This window comes from Phyllostomus hastatus, unplaced genomic scaffold (genome assembly GCF_019186645.2).
Source record: "Phyllostomus hastatus isolate PE091 unplaced genomic scaffold, TTU_PhHast_1.1 phas_scaffold_21, whole genome shotgun sequence".
In the NCBI taxonomy this organism is placed as follows: domain Eukaryota; kingdom Metazoa; phylum Chordata; class Mammalia; order Chiroptera; family Phyllostomidae; genus Phyllostomus; species Phyllostomus hastatus.
In genome coordinates, this window is record NW_025334017.1 from 37,389,836 (window position 1) to 37,406,997 (window position 17,162).

Sequence of the window (17,162 nt, forward strand, 5' to 3'; positions counted from 1 at the left end):
CTCAGTTTTGAATTGCTTACCCTTCAGTCAAAATTGTCCTCATCACCCTGGTCTCTGTGAAAACCCTTTTATAGCCTTCCTCTGGGCCTGCAGATTTTTTTCCCCCAAGACCCTCTGCTCAGCAGACACTATTTCCTTACAAGGCTGGAGGATTTTAAGAGTGTGGGAAATGACGTTGGATTTGACTTGGCAGAACCAAAGCGGGCAGAGAAGGGAAGGGGAGAGAGAAAAGAAGGAAGGGTCTCCCGTTCACAAAATAATCTTGGTTTCCAACCAACAGGCATTGCACAAGTTAAGCATTTTCATAGATAGTCTTAACAGTTTTACAAGATTTTTTTTTTCTCTTTCAAAATGTGCTTTCAACAGTCATGCTGTTTTCCAACGAACTGAAAGGGGCACTGTGTTCAGAAGCGACAAGGATGGGCTATAAGCATATGACTGGAGATACAAAAGCTGCTTTATTTGAATGTATGTTTGCCCTGGCAGGGATTCGGAAACCTACCTGCACATAATCCACACTTCGTCCCAGCGCTCTGAAGGCCGTGTACATGACTTCTCTTTTTCCACCCCATTTTTGCATGATGCAAATACTTTTGTTGGACAAGACCAACTGGGTGACATGCTGGGAGCTTTCTTTATGCGACTCCTCTGTCTCACCGGGACCCTTCTGGTGAAAGTTGTTCTTCCAGATATAAGTGGCTGATTTGTCCCTGCCCATGACTTCGCTGAAGATGTCCATCATGTAAAGGTCATCTTCCGAGTTCCCATCTATGACCATGACGACTTTAATCCCAGGGTAGGTGAGCCTTTTCACAGATTGCAAACATTTCCGTAAGTAGTCTGGATCTTCTTGATACGCAGCGATGCAAAGAGCAACAGTTTTGTTCAACTTAATGGGGGTTTCTAGGGATTTTTTCATTTTTCGGTGCTCCAGAAAGGCAAATAGGCTTTGGATGATGAGGTGAGATGCTAAAAAGGCACCGTACAGTCCAAAAGAGAAGTAGTAATTATCTGTTTGGATAAACTGGTAGCCAACAATATAAGCAGCTGTGATTCCAAGGAGGAGAGAGACTCCAAAAAGTGTGGTTCCAATTATTCTCAGGATACATAGAAACCTCTCACAATGCATCTGTAATGTAATCAAAGATACTCTTGGTTAATGACTCTTGTCCCGCACCTGTTACATACATGGTGTTATGTGTTGAACATTGGACTAGGAGCATTTGGGAGTTCTAGCCCCGAGTTTCTCACTAACTAGCTGCCTGTGTGACTTCTGCATCTCAGTTTCCTCACTTGCAAAAGGGGAGTATAAGGAAGTCCTTCTATGACACCTCACGGGCCTGTTTCAAGAATCAGATGGCATGATGGTGCATTGCACTATTGAAAACCATGTGTTAAATACATGGAAGCATCATTTTTAGTGTGTTAGATCATTTGTCTAAGGTTGCACCCTATATCTGTGGTCATAACTAAGTGAGGAACCTAAATTTCCTAGCAAGCAAGGAAAATCTTGCTTCCTACACTATGTTCTCTCTTTCTCCAATACTGACCCAGCAACAAATCCAGAAGACAATTTGCTAAATTGCTCGTGTGTCATTTCATCTCATCTCTAGTGCAAATCCCTCAGCTCACAGCCTTTCCGTGCAGCTGAGGTTGCAGATGAGGATACCTACCTGGATTCTAGAACTAGCTCTTCCACCAACTGGTTGTGTACCCTTTAGAGGGTCACTCTGCCTCTCTGGGCCTCAGTTTTTTTAATTTGTTAAATGACAGAGTTTACACTCAATTATTTCCGAAAGCTCTATTGACAGACATCTGTCAAAGCCCCTGTAACTCTGCACTGCATTCTTTTGTTCAGATGGTTCTTCCATCGCTAACACCAAGTGGGGATCAGCAACCTTACTGGGACACAGTAACTAACAGTAAACACACAATAAATGTTTGTAGAAGTAAATCATAAATTAAAGAAACAGAATCATGCTTAATTTCAAACAGGTAAGTTTCCGATTCTCCTAAAAGCTGTAACGAATTACACCTGAAACACATTTTAGCTCTTAAGTGGTGTCAGATTCCAGATTAAGGGTTCATTAAGGGTTCAGTCCCACCAGACAGTCCTCCACACCCCCACACTCAGGTTCTTACTGTACTTCTGTTAATCAGAGGTTCCCATGACCCCCTCCTTGGGTTTGAGTAATTTGCTACAGCAGCTCACAGAACTCAGGAAACCCACTGACCCACCTCATTATAGGTTTATTATAAAAAGATGTAACTCAAGAACAACCAGAGGAAAGAGATGCATAGGGCAAGGTGTGGAGGATGGATGTGGAACTTCCTTACTCTTGTTGAGTTTGCTACTACTCCCCAAATCACCAACCCAGAATTCCAAACTCTCTCCTTTTGGGTTTTTATGGAAGCTTCATTGCATAGGCAATGATCGGCTAAATTATTGGCCATTGGTGACCCAACCCAATCTCCAGCCCCTCTCCTCCCCCTGGAGGTCTAGGGGTAGAAGTGCAAGTTCCAATCCTCTAATCACAGTGTTCGCTCCCTTGGCAACCAGTCCCCACCCTCAGCTTTCCAGAAATCACCTCATTAACATAACAAAAGACACCTTCACTGCTCTCTTCACGTAGGACTTTATGAGGATTTTTAGAAGCTACATGCCCACAGGCCCGTTGACCCTTGAATGACCATGGGTGGAAGTGTGGGTCCACTTGTATGTAGATTTTCTGAGATGGGGAATCCTTGAAGGTGAAGGGCAGATTTAAGTCATTCTAGGATTTTTGACTGTGTGGGGCGTAGGTAGCCCTAACCCCATTGTTCAAGATCAACTGTATATTTATTAAAAATCACAAGGTGTTTTTCCCCTAAAGCGTATTTCCCTCCTCTCCCAAGAATGAACTATGAGAAATTGATATAAATGCAGCATCCCCATCTTCAATCACACACACCAACTTCAGGGTTTTCGTTCTATTTACATAATTACGGCTTAATCTTTTTGTTTAATTCAACTAGTTTTTGAAAGCTACGTCCATTCATTTTACATGGAAACTTAGGCTAAGTGATTATCTCTGCAAAATCTCTTGCTGGATACGCCCACTATATTTTCCTATTCCACATTAAGACTTAAAATTGAGCGTCCACATTGCATTTAATTATCTTGTATTACTATCTTGGTTGTTACTAGTTGTGTGGCCACCACACTGCTCTCAGCTCCAAGAGGCTCCATTCACATTCCAGCCCCTGTGGTCCTACACTGAGGTGGTCCTGAGTGGATCTGCATTACACTCTTGGGAAACATCAGCGTGGCTGCTCACCATTGATGTTTCCTCCGCTTGGGAGCCCAAACCGCTGGATGCGGCTGGCCATGGTGTTCAAGCCTTTGGAAAGTGAAGTGGAGATGAGGCACTTCAAACAGGGACTTGTGAGAGAGAGAGGGTGGGCCTCCTGCAATCTCTCCTCCTTCCACAAGCTGAGGTTCTTATCCACAAGGCGCTAGGGAATTGCAGAGCCCTGAGACAGAGGGAGCTTGGTCCTTGAATGGCCAAATGGAAGGAGCCAGCCCCCAGTCAGGAATACCCCCGCCTTGGAATCTCCTGATACCAAGAAATAATTTGAGTTTTTTTGTTTGTCTGTTTGCCCATTCTGAATTTTGGGCTTAGTTCGCCCTAAGAACAACACAGGTTATGCAATGCAGCCTAGAGACCAGGATTTCAGGGTGCGGACGTTATTTTCCTTAGTTAAGTACAGATGATAGTACTTGTCAATGACTGCACCAGGCTGCAGAGGAGCAAAATCAGTGTTTGTAAAAGTGCCTTTTTAACGTATTTTTTAAAGCATTCAGCTAACAATGAAGCTAAAACAAACAAACATGTGTTTCACTTCCAGCACTTACAGAGGACACCATTAATAGGTAACATGTGAGCCTGATAAAGGTGTGATCACAACACAAATGCAAAGTTCAAGCTGCTGGGGAACGGTGAAGCGCACAAGGCAAGAGAGCACAGCATCCCTTGCTAATTAAAACAGCTGTTGGGATGCTTAAAACTCCCAAAGGGTGCATTAGCCAATGCCTGAAGGTGCTGGGAGCACCAGACTTGGACTGTGGCCGTTTCCAAGACGTGAGTCATTCTCACAAGAGTGAAACATTTCAAGGGGACTACAGCCTTCTGCCAGGGAGAAGCTCAAGTGTGTGTTTCGCTTGTGTTTAAAATCACCATAGCCAGCGAAAGAACTGCCTGCTATTATTCTTTTTCCATTATTCACATTTTCCTTGCTTTTATCAGCACACGTGGACAGAGTGTTCGCGCAAAGCATCTGCTGGCCACAGCTGAAGTGGGAACGCCGTCTGACATCATAGGAGTCTACAGAATGTCCTTTGGAAGCCTGGGCAAAGTCGCTGCTCACTTGCAGCAACGAGGCTAGCATCGATCCTTTCTAGTTCTTCAAGGTCCGCACGTGCTACACGCGGTATCCCAGTTGCCTCACGTGCCACACGCAGTTTCTCAGTCCGGGCAAAAGGCACGTTGCAGAGTCAGCTTTACTGAGGAAATGCACTGATCTCAGGGACTGACACATAGGATGTGTTTCTTTATAAATTCCCCTGGGTGATTTCATAGATATGGGCACCATGTGTGAGACTTTCTGAGACAATCTCCGATTCAAATACTCTGTTTCATAAGCAAACTCTCCTTGTCAGACATATGGCTTTATAGTTAAATTGGAAAATCTGGTTAGTTTCACCCTAGATCATAGGAGCTTACTGCTAGATTGCAAGATGATTTAGAAATCTACCTCTCATAAACATTTAAAATATAAACCTTGGATTGCTTTTTGCCTAGTATCAGAGTTTAGCCTATTCATTATTTTTAAGTTGTTATTGGACTTATTAACAATTATTTAGTAAGTACTGTTCTTTCAGAATTCTAAGCCAAACCAAGTGTTCAAGAATGGCCTGACCCACCACCACAGCATAAGCCCCACAAAGCCAAGATTTTAAGAAAATGTTTGGTTTCACTAATGTACCCCCAAGGACATAAACCTGGGTTATATTTTTTTTATAAATATTTACTGAATACCAACCTGGTTTATGACTGCTATTCAGTAAATATGTGTTAACTGAGTGGATGTACATTCATTCATCAATATCGCACTGGCATCCTCAGTGATGATACTGTTACATCAGCAAACATTTATTCAGCACTGATTAGGTTCTAGGTGGTGGGGCACGTTTGTTTTGTTGAACAGCATGATTCTATGTAATCTTAATAACGTACGTGGTAAATACATAGTTAATCTTGTGTTACAAATAACATACACGGTAAGGAAACCAAGGCCGAGTATTTAAATAACTTGCTCCAAGTCACAAAAGCAGGAAGGAGTAGGATTCATTCACCCAGTGGCATAATGCCAGGTGATTAGAATAGAAAATATTTGCAGAATAGATTTGAGCCCACATGACAAAACAGGCAGCATCCTTTTGTTCTGGCCAATGAAAGTGTTATATAAGATTAGAAAATAACTTTGAAGCCTATTTTCCTGCTGCTATGGAAAATGAGGAACTCACCTGCACTCAGGTGAGTGCACACACAAAACCAGCCAAAACACAGACGATATCTCGGCTTATACACTTTCCTATGTGGGGCCAGTCCAAAGGGACATACATGGAATGAGGTTGGCTGAGAGGAAGCTGATGGTTCCATCTGTGCAACAGCAGTGCTGCCAAAGTCTTGTTTCACCATTAAGAAAGGTGCTCCTATTTCCATTGGTTCTGCTGTAGAGCAGATACAAGCCTTGCTGTTAGCTCAGACGCCCCAAGTGGAACTCTACAGGTCATCGGGCATCAGGGCTCTTTCCTTCTCCTTGACCTCCTTGAATTAACCAAGGACGAAGGCTGCATCAGAGTAACAGCGCTCTCACTGTCCTAGTGCAGTGGTGAGACGCGAGTTCTCACAGTTTTCCCTTTCCTTGTGCATCTGGGGAAAGCGGAAGTGAATTCAAATTAATCAAGTCAGCACCTGGGGGAAGCTGAAGACTTCAGCCCACGATACCTCTTCTGATAGGGCCTCGCTTACCTCTTGCTCCCCTCTGAACTTCTCCAAACTGTCCCCTCCAACTCTGTCACTGTCTCTTCCCAGACCCTGTTTGATTTTTAAAATCACACTATGTACACTGTATGGCTATACAGATGTGTGTGTCTCAATCAACTGTGTTTTCCTGTGCCAAAAATCGGCTCCTGGCACATAGTAGGTTCTTAGTAACACTTTTTGAATAACGAGGAAGTCCATTTGGACTCGGGCAGCCAGTGCAGACTGGCAGACCACAGGACCCTCCCGGATCTCTGTGGCAGGGAATACAGGCCGAGCCATCAAAGCCACCTCTCATCCAGCAGTTTTCTTCCTAAAAAATGTTCCCTAAGTTCTTGCCCAGCTATCTAAAGATAATGGTTGGGAAAAGGGGGTTATCATACCAGTTCTAGGACACCTTGGGGAAACAAAGCTAGAAAAGGCAAATAAAAAGAAGGAAACAAAAAACTTGAAAAGACCTATGTACCCTCACGTTCATTACAGCATTATTTACAACAGCCAAGATATGCAAACAAACTTAGTGACCATCAATGGATGAATGGATAAACAGACTGTTGTGTGTGTGTGTGCACAGGCACACACACACACACACACACACACACACACACACACACACATATATGCACATATATAATTCAGCCAAAAAAAAAAAAAGAACGAAATCTTTCCATTTTGTGGCAGCATGAATGGACTTCAAGGGCATTGTACTGAGGGAAATGAGTCAGACAGGGAAGGACAGACACTATGTGATCTGTTTTATATATGGAATCAAAATATGTAAATAAATAAATAAAAACCAAGCTCCTAGATACAGAGAGAACAGACTAGTGGTTGACAGAGATGGAAGGGTTGGGGGCAGGAGAAATGGATGAACTGTTTTTGATGTTTTTTTGCTTAAATAAATTGAACTTTTAAAATATCATAATATCCTATTACGACACAATTAGGAAGTTGTCTTTGCAAACACTTTCTACACCTTGCTAAGCACTTTGCCAATACATGTCATTTAATCTTCACAGCAAACCTGGGAGGTGCTATCCAGCCCATTTTACAGATCAGAAAACTAAGGCTCCGAGAAAAATACAAAACTGCTTAATGGTGGAACTGACACTCACACCAAGGACTATTTGACCCCAGAGACTATGATCTTGACCACTACACCCTATTACATCTTCTAATAAATATATGCTTATAAATGTGAGTGATGATGCCAGTTTACTGTTCTGGACAGAACTGATTTCCTCCAAGTTTCTGGGAAATGGGGGAAATGAAGTTTGCTTTGTTAGGTAGCAATAATTGCAAAAACCTCTATTATCTTTTTAAATTTTTCTTCTATTGCCCAAAATCTCAAATAATAGAAACCTAATAAGAATTAAATCTTAACGTGTTGAAGTCTCTCTCCAGCATCAAACAGATTAACTTAATGACTCTCTTTTGAGTGTTTCCTTGGGCAGCTAGAAAGCCTCTGTAATGTAACTAGATGGCCAATTCTAAGAAAGAATACACCTCAGACATAAATTTCCCCAAATATTTTTCAAAACAGACATTCCTGCCCTGGCTGGCATAGCTCAGTGGATTGAGCTCGTGCTGTGAACTAAAGTGTCACAGGTTCGATTCCCAGTCAGGGTTCATACCTGGGTTGCAGGCCATGACCCCCAGCAACTGCACATGGATGTTTCTCTCTCTCTCTCTCTCTCTCTCCCCCTCCCTTCCCTCTCTAAAAATAAATAAGTAAAATTAAAAAAAAAAACAGACATTCCTCATTATCCCTCCTTCACTATCTTATCAGAACATTAGGGCATTTGTCTTTTGCATTTTTTTCATTTTTTAGTTAAGTTTTTCTTTCTCTTTTATTTTAATTGTGTTAAGTTTTTCTTAATAGTTCAACATGGTCCTCCAAGACAACCTATTAAGCAACTTGTTTTGTACATATGCATTATAGATACTTGTACTAATTTAAATAACTGGTTACGATTTTCTTCTAACAAAAATAAAATCTTAAATAAAACCATGCATTTTTTAAGTTTATTCATGCCCAATTTTAAGTTCTAGGTAAAATTTAGGGAAAAAAATTTTTTATCTTACTTAGAAATCTATGCCTTTCAGTCGAATTTTACGTTGTCTGTGAGAATAAAGGTTCAATTCGGGTGTGAGAGGGAGGAATGATTAATACAGTGTGAGGCAGAGACTTAAGTCTGAGGTATGCTTGATTCCTTACTTAGATCAATAAAACCAATGATGTTACACAGCTGTCCTTATAAGTAAGTCCCACCCAGATGGGAGTCAGCACAGATTTACAAGTCCAGAAATCAAAATGCCCAGTTAAGATAAAATGAAGCAGCAAAGCTTGACCTGTGGGAAGAGTGCACTCTGGTTCCCATAGTATGTATAGGCTTTGAAGTCGGCCCTTTTCCCTCCAGCCCCACTATAGTTGTTCCAGCACAGACCCTGGAGCTGTGCGTGCAGGGCTGGGCAGTAAGCCTTTCAAAGGCCTTATCCCCCCACAGCTGTGTCCGCATCCAGACCTTTAAGTTTTAGATTTCTCTTCATTTGCACCATCAATGTTGATCAACTGCTCCTAGGATGCCAATTTTCCCAGCTGCCCTGTGGGTTCCTGAATTTCATCCTGCAGTTCAGTGTGGCAAAGGGGAACATTACAAAAAGACTTGACACGGAATCTCAGCTCTATGTTTCTCCATGGGCTCCTGGGCACTATTTTTGTAGACCAAAACCCTATGGGGCCACAGGTACCACAAATGTCAAGTTTCTTCAGGAAATGTTCCTGATCTCTCAGATATGATTTCTCCTCAATTTAAGCCCCATAAAATTTGACTAATCCAACTGCGGCATGTCCACTTCTGGGACATTATATTTATGACTTCTTGAATTAAATTTCATTCATACTCCTTACTAGCACTGTGACTTTGTATGACTTGATTAATCTTTCTGGGCAAGGCTCCTGCATTTATAAGGTTGCTTTGGGGGAGGAGGGGCAGAGTAGGGGCTTGGACATGATACAGTGAAGTACCTGACTCAGTGCCTCAGATCTGTCAGACATGTGACCACTGGTAGCTATTTTACATTTCTTATGGGTCAGCTCATATCTAAAGACTTTCTGTGCCGTTGAGTTCCATTAAAATGCAGACTGCATCTTCTTTATTTCAATGTGCAGTACAGATGCATGCATTTACACGGCATTCCCTTGTAAATATTTCTTTAAACAATACTTAACAGTATGACTCTGTAATATTTATTTTGACTCCTGTATCAGTAATATTTTTCTAGATTTTGGGTCAGGCAGTATATGATGTCCACATTGGTAAATTCAAAATAGACTTGAATAATTTAAGGTATATGCAATGGGATGATACTTATTTTATGCCAATTGCTGCTAGACAGGAAAAGGATCATAGCCAAGGTGGAGTGATGGAAGTGATTTTTCTACAGAGACCTGTCCCCCACCTCCCCATTGAGCTGTCATACCAGCTGCCACTGACTCTGTTCTTGCAGCCTCTCAGTGGAACACAGCCTTGTACATGGATTAAAAAAAGAACCTGAAATGGGACAGTGGGCTTTATGCTCTATTCTCCAACTTCATTGACTCATTCCCCCCACACACATTATGCAAAAGTCAGGAAGCTAACAATGTAACAGACAAATTATTCTTCAATTCAGATATAACTGTGGCCCTGGCAGGGTAGCTCAGCCGGTTGGAGCATTGTCCTGTACACCAAAAGGCTTCGGATTTGATCCCTGGTCAGGGCACGTGGCTAGTGGTGGGTTTGATCCCCAGTTGGGGCATATATGGGAGGCAACCAATCCGATGTTTGTCAGGGAGGCAACGGATCAGGCAACTGACCGATGCTTCTCACTCGCTTTCTCCCTCCCTCCCTCCCTCCCTCCCTCTCCAAATTCAAAACATATCCTCAGGTAATGACTTTTAAAAAATATAAAACTGTAATGTAACTTTGCCAGAGGGGGTCTTGACATTGATCCAGAGATAAGGACTTTCCCCATAGTGCCGATAATAGAAAACAAATGAAACAGTAGAAAGTGTGTTTAAAATTCAAGAAAAAAATCATTTTGAAAGAAATCTTAGATGGTAAGGAAGCCATGTGTGAAAAAGTATTCATGAAATTCAATATAATGGGGATAATCTATAAACTTAACAAAAGTAATTACACAATTTAGTTTACTTTCTAGTATGTTTTATCAATATATCTACAATACATTTTTCTATTCATTCAACTTGGTTAATATATAAATTAAAAGAAAAAAATGAGTGATGGTGTCCCAACTGTAATCTTGTAATCCAGAAATGTCTACTTAGAATTCTAAAATTGTTTTGAATTTTCAATCATATATACAGCATAATATACATACTAAAATAGGTACCTTAAATAGTTAAACTTTTATCGAAAATGTAAAAAGAATTGCCAAAATATTAGAAAAACCTTTGACTGGTTGTGATGGGTATTAAAACCACCTCCATTGTATGAGTAATCACTTATTTTGCCTTTTAAAAAATGCAGTGGAAACTAATATAATGAATGTGTCAACTTGCACACACTTGAATGAAAACTGTAGAATTTAGAGTTGTCAACCCTATTCTGTAAAATTTAAAATTGTATCTACAAATAGTTTTGATGGGCATATGTATTTGTTCTAGCCAATTCTATAGAGATACACATTTTAATTTTAAACCTTTCATTGTTTGACACGTTTGATGTGTTCTTTAAAAATTTTGTTAAAATGGCTTTTTTTTAAAAAAAATATCGTAATTCCATTTAACATCTCTAAAGGTACATTATCATGGGCCTTCACTGCAATAAAATCTACAGGAGGAAAAACAAAACAACAACAAAAAAAAACCCTGCAATATACAATGGGGAGAGAAGTTGCTCTCTCCCACTTATCAACCTCCTCACTTGTCAGCAAAACCTAACTACCAACTTGCCTCGCTGTAACACAGAGCTGTGAGTCTATATATATACTCAGACCTCGAGTTTGGGGAAGCCCTTCGTGGCCAATGAGGACTTCCCGACCTATTGCATCACACCTCCCCCCGGGGTGTGACGTCAAAGGCACTCCCAGGCCAGCGACGTGGGTCGGAAGAACGCTGGGTTTCTGGGCAGCCTGAAGGTAGACGGACACCCGCAGCAGCGCTCCCTGCTCCCCGCTCCCCAAAGGTGGAGAGCAGGGCAGGGAGGGGCCGTCAGGGCTCCCACCAGTGGCTCCTCTCCGCAACTCCCGGGAGCGCGGCTCTAGCTGCACGCTCGCCCCCGGGAGGCGCACGGGGCGGGGGAGTCCCAGTGCCGAGCGCGGGCGTTTAGGGGACGGAGGGACCGGCACGGGGGAAGCTGGCACCTCCGACTGTGTAATAGGAGCCGGGTCTTGTAAAGCCTCCTCCCCAGGCACCGCCTCTCCGCTCCCAGCTCCTCTTTCCAGCCTTAATTATCCTTTCAGCGCCGTTTCCCCTCGGCTGCATTTCCTTGGCTGGAGGAAAAAGCCTCCCTCGCCTCCCCGTTCTCGCCCTCACACAGACCCTCCTTTCAGACCCGCCCTCCTGTTCACAGGGACCCGTTTTGGAGCCCCGGCTCTCGCAGGGCGGGAACCGGCGTGACGAATTCCGCCCAAGGTGTTGATTATCCCTCCCAACCCAGCTTCTGGCTCGCTTCCCACCTTCGCCCCGGCTCTCGCCGACCCCCTCCCGCACCCTCGGGCTGGGTGACGGGGACGGCGCCCCCAAACCCCCACCCGGCCGTCCCCCCCGGCTGCAGCTGTGGAAAGGAGCTACGGCGTGCTCCGTGCCACGTCGGAATTGGCTCCCGGGACGCTGCAGCTGCCGGCGCGCGGCGCGCGGTCCCCTGGCCGGCCCTGCCCCGGGACAGCCGGCGGGCGGGCCCGGAGCCGAGCGGAGGGATGCTCGTCCTCCTTCCGCTGGGGTCTGGGACAGCCACCGCTCGCGTCCCGGACCCCGGGCCTGGGGAGGGCTTCCGGGGCTGAGCTGGGCTGCGACAGACCCAGCCTGACACTTTAATGGGGTGCAGGCAGCGCGAGGGAAGAGAGGCTGGAGAGAGGGGGTGTGGCCGGACGAGGCCGGTAGCTGCGAGGAGGTGGGGAAAGGACCCTCCTTCTTTGGGGTCCCATCTGGGAGCCCGGGACGCTTTAACCCTTTGCATTACAAGTCAGAAGCGACTTCCCACTTGTAAGTAAAACACGCTGGGCTGCTCCAGGGTTCTCCTCCCCATCTCGAGTGTGTGAGAAAGAGAAGAAAAGGGATAGGAAGGGGGAAGAAGGCGGCTGCGCGGATAGGCTTTCCTTACACAGTGGAAATTCTTGTTTCCTAACCCGGGAGCCCCGCTGCAGCTCCAGAAGATGCGGAATGGAAAAGTACATCTCCGTACGGCAGTCTTTCCCGGGCACAGAGGTTACCTGTGTTCCCAGCAAGGCAGAGGAGTTCGGGAGAGCGCCGCAGGGATGGGGAAAGATGTCGCTAAGCCTGACAGTGATCTGAAACATCCACTGATTTTTTTTTTTTTTAGTCTGTTGGAAATTTTCAGACCTCAGACTTTGCTGTCGAGAACGGACTATAAAGACTTTTTTTTTTAACACTGATGTGGATCATTTCTTCCCTCTCCTTGGCCTATTGGAGGACCCTCATCCTTCACCAAACGCGCCAGTGTAACGTACCTTGTTCAGCTCTCGGTCATGAAGTTGTCCTCAGCCTGTATGTGTGGTCCCGGAGGGCCGGTGGCGGGCAGTTTCCAAAATTGAGGTAATAAGAAATCAGATGAATTTGAGACGACCGGCCAAAAAAAATAAAAAATTTAAAAACAACATTTAAAAAAGGATGGGGGAGTCTAAAGGTTTGGTTCTCCCCCACTTTCTAAAAGGAAATTTCACCACTATTCTCTGCTATTTCCGTTGCACTTAAGTCTCCTGATTCTTAAAAGAAAAATTTGTACTTTAAAAATAAATTAATTTGTTTTTATTTTTATTTCGTTTGCTCCAGTCCTTCTCCCCTGATATCAGAAAGTCTCTTCACTTTTTCGTATTAAAAAAAAAAAAAGCCCGGTAAAGCCTCAGCAGAACCCTGGAGGCGCAGAATCGGGAGAAAGTCTTTGGCTGGGGCTGGTTCAAGTCCCTGGTTCAATGGGCTGCTGGAAGCCAGGACTGGGTAATTCTTTCCAGACGTCCTGACTTCTCCTTCCTCGCAGTTGTTGCCTTTCTGCCTCCTCCAACTTAAGGGGGTCTTAACTAGTGAGCTGGTGGGTGTTTTAATAGGGCGGAGGAAGGAGTGGGGGGTGAGGGGAGTGGAGAAGGGAGGTGCGGACTGGGGAACCCTGCGGAGGGAGGGGACTGAGAGCGCGGGCGGGCGGGAGGCGGGGAGGGGGAGAGAAATTGGCCATTCAAAGCCCTCTCTGAGCTCCAGGCCGGTTCTAAACTCCAATGAATTCAATTAACTTGATTGCTAACGTGTGCTGAGATGCAGGGCACGCAGGCTGGCCACCACCTGAGTCCCTCCTTTCCCCAGCGGTGGAGCCGGGAGACCACGCTTTGTGGACATCCCTGATTCCCGCACTAGTTACAAGGATCCCCTCTTTGCGATCGCACTCCCCCGTAGAGTGTAAGCAATTTGCTTTAAGGCCAAATGGTGCCCTGAGGCTAAGTAGCCGCCCTGGGGAGAGAGCTAGCTGGAGGGGTGCGTGTGTGTGTGTGTGTGTGTGTGTGTGTGTGTGTACACACTCCCGGGGGTCTCCGAAAGCCGGCTGAGACTAAAAAGCCGGCGGCTGGTCCATCCACCACTTGTTAACCCTTTCTTCCCTCCAAGTCAGAAGTTGCTGAGCTTCTGTCAAGTGTTCAAGTACCTCTGACACAGACGTCTCCGCCTTGGGTGGGCGGGAAAATTGGAAAAATTATCAGGGTTTTTTTTTTTTCTTAACCTGGTGCCATAACGGAAAAACACGCGAATGGCGTGCATTATAAATAAAATACAATACAATAAAAATAATCCTCTGGGGGACTCGAAAATAGCGCGCCTTAGAAAGCCATTTCTAAAGGAATGGCTTAAGTGGCTTTTGCTTCTCCTGAGCCTTCTATGAAGACGAGTCAAAACACTTATTTTTGCTTCAAGAGGGCCTTTCCTCATCTTTCTCCCATTGCCCCCAAGGCTGAAAAGAGCTAGTTTTCTCGATTACTAACCCCCCTGCCCCGCCCCTTTATTTCTTTTTGGTCCTCGCCAACAGACCTCATGATGATTTAAAATGGACAGTAGGTGGCACTGTTTAGGAAAAAATGAGTGAGTGGCCTTTGGTGATTTCGCCGCAATTATTACAGAGTAAAAAGATTTCTTTCTTTTCTTTTCAAGGTTCCGCTGAGCTCTGGACCCCTCTTGCAAACTCGATTAAGCCTTGAACTCTGGATTCTTGCTCCTTATCCCCTATCTAGAACAATAATGACCAAGTCAAAACAGAAAAGTCCAATCAACCGGGAGCGTTGATTTTCAACACGTCGCGCGCAGGGTGTGGTGTGGCGGGGGTGAGGGGATGTGATTAGAGGTCAAACAAGTATTTTGCAATATCAAGTAATCAACCAAACCAGTCCTCAGGGGCCGGCCGACCTGCAAAGCACTACCCGTTTCCGTTCCCCACCCCCACCCCTACCCCCATCCCACCCAGACTGAGCGGTTGCACCTCTGGCCTGCATTTCCTTGGCCTAAAGACTTGAGGTCGCTCAGGGAGAAGCACTTATCAGTTTCCCCCCTACAAACCCTCAGGGCTTCGTTCAGCCTTTGAACCCTGCGTTGAGTGATTCCACTCTTCAAGAACTGGCTTAAGTTTTAGAACATAATTTCATCTCACTTAATCAGATTCTTGCTTCTGGAGTTTTTAGTTTTAGGGTAGTTTTAAAATGCTAAACCACAATTTAAAATATAGACTATATTTAACCTAGGTGCTCTGGCCTATCACGTGGATTACACAGCTCTAAGGGCTAGAGTGGAAATTGTGGATGTAGAGTGTTCAGCTGTGGGACCCCACGAGGACCCTTAATCTCAGCTCTAAACTTGCATGAATGATATGTAATGCAGGATTGCGGGCCATTCTTCGGTTGTATTTAACTCTTCCTCTGCTATTAGTCCAAACAATGAGAACTTTTAGTAAAACTGGGTCTCTTTATTAAGCAAAAACACATTTGTTTGCCTCCTTGTACTTTATGGCCCATAAAGCCACAGTAACCTGTTCCCTGACTGGGGATGAATTTTAAAGCTAATGACACACCCACGCATTTCTATCCGTTCCATCCCCAGCCCCCCAAAAAGAGAGTAGGGAAGAGGCTAGCAGAATTTAAAGCCGGAGGTGAAATCCTGCGTCTATCACATCTTCTCAGGGAGGCCTGAAATTCAAACCCCGCCTTTGATGTGGGGCTGTGTGATGTGTGTGTGTGAACCTGGAAGTGGATTTCACCTCTCTAGACCTTCACTTCCTCCTCCATACAGGAGAAAATGCCTGCTTTGCAGGGTTGTTATGGCAACAGGATGTGTTAAATTATGTTAACAGCATAGTGCCTAAGCTCTACACTTATGTAGATCTTCCTAATATAATGCAATGGTTCTGAATATAACTGTTGTGGATATTCAGAAAACTTGAGTACTTTTCTCCTGGCTTCCGATTTTGATGCTTGATAGGCATTAACTAAGGTTTCATCCTGTGCTCTCTTACTTGACCTGCGTCAGCTTTCTACAGTTTCCTGACTGAGTTTCAGAGATTTAATTATTCTGTGTGCCCACAGACACACCCCAAACCTTCATTTAACCAAAATTCCTTTCTGAGCCCCAGGCCTGAATTATGGCTATTAGCCATGTAGCATCACATTAGGAGATGTGAGATTCAGTTTCACAAAGAAACTATGGCACCAACCAATTGAATAACATTTGATAGTCCATTGAAATTGTGACTTCTATTTTAAACGTGAGCTGTTTGGATCAGAAGATGATAGATGTTTTCGGGTTTGACATCCTGAAACATATTTCATCCAAGCAATGCCTATTGTTTCCACTGTAAACGACGCCATAGCAAGGAGCAGCAGAGGCAGGAGTGTTACTTGGGCCACTGTGAGGTCACAGGATGTTGTTGCTACTCTCCTTCCACAACGCAAAACACGGGTGCAGACGTCTGAACACAGGACTTTCACACAGGACTCAGTACCTTCCCAGTTTTCTGTACAAGTAGTTCTCAGATCCTTTTTGTACGTGTAAAGGACTTCTGTGCACCCTTAGAAATTATTGAGAACTTCAAAAAAGTTGTACATGAAAGATACACCTACCAATATTTGCCATATTAAAAAAATAAAAGCTGCCCTGGCTGGCGTAGCTCAGTGGATTGAGCTCAGGCTGTGAACCAGGCATCGCAGGTTCGATTCCCAGTCAGGGCACATGCCTGGGTTGCAGGTCACAGCCCCCAGCAACCACACATTGATGTTTCTCTCTCTCTTTCTCCCTCCCTTCCTTCTCTAAAAATAAATAAATAAAATCTTTAAAAAATAAAAAATAAGAGCTGACTGAAAAAGATTTTAAATTGTATTCATTCATTTGAAATAATAATGCAATGACTTGGCAACTTAATAACATTATTTTTTGTGGGATGTGGTGTTTTTTTATGTTTGCACATCTCTACGATCTGTTTCCTGCTGCATATATACCATCTGGCCTTAAACACATGTGTAATTGAGAAATGGAGAAATATTTTAATAGTCTTTTTAGGTATCCTCAGATATGACATCAAAACTTGACAAATAGCAATATTTTTAAGGTAAGTTGCAATGTTGAATCTAAAACAATAGGGATGAACCCTGTATGTATACTCTTGCATTAAAATTAATTCATCTATCTTACTATTTAAATGCATCTTTTACAATTATTCGTGAACTTATAAATTGATCGTTTGGTAAATGTGTCTGTTCACTGAGTTATGCAGGTTTTCCAAATGTTCATATATTTCATTATTCCATATTTAAGAATCACAATCATTAAAATCACCACCAATCTCATGCAAAAAGTCTCCAAATATTGGGAGG

The 17,162-nt window shown here is 43.9% G+C and overlaps 1 protein-coding gene across 1 annotated transcript in view; it reads right to left on the reverse strand.

The window, feature by feature from the left end:
- The window catches only part of HAS2 (hyaluronan synthase 2), a 29,785-nt gene extending 16,693 nt beyond the window's left edge, over positions 1 to 13,092 (reverse strand). Inside the window, exons 1-2 of the mRNA XM_045861298.1 lie at positions 12,780 to 13,092; positions 503 to 1,129 (exon numbers count right to left, since the gene is read on the reverse strand). Coding sequence (XP_045717254.1) covers positions 503 to 1,129 — 627 coding nt within the window. The 5' untranslated portion in view covers positions 12,780 to 13,092. The remainder of the gene's footprint in view (positions 1 to 502; positions 1,130 to 12,779) is intronic.
- Between the last annotated feature and the right edge of the window lie 4,070 nt (positions 13,093 to 17,162).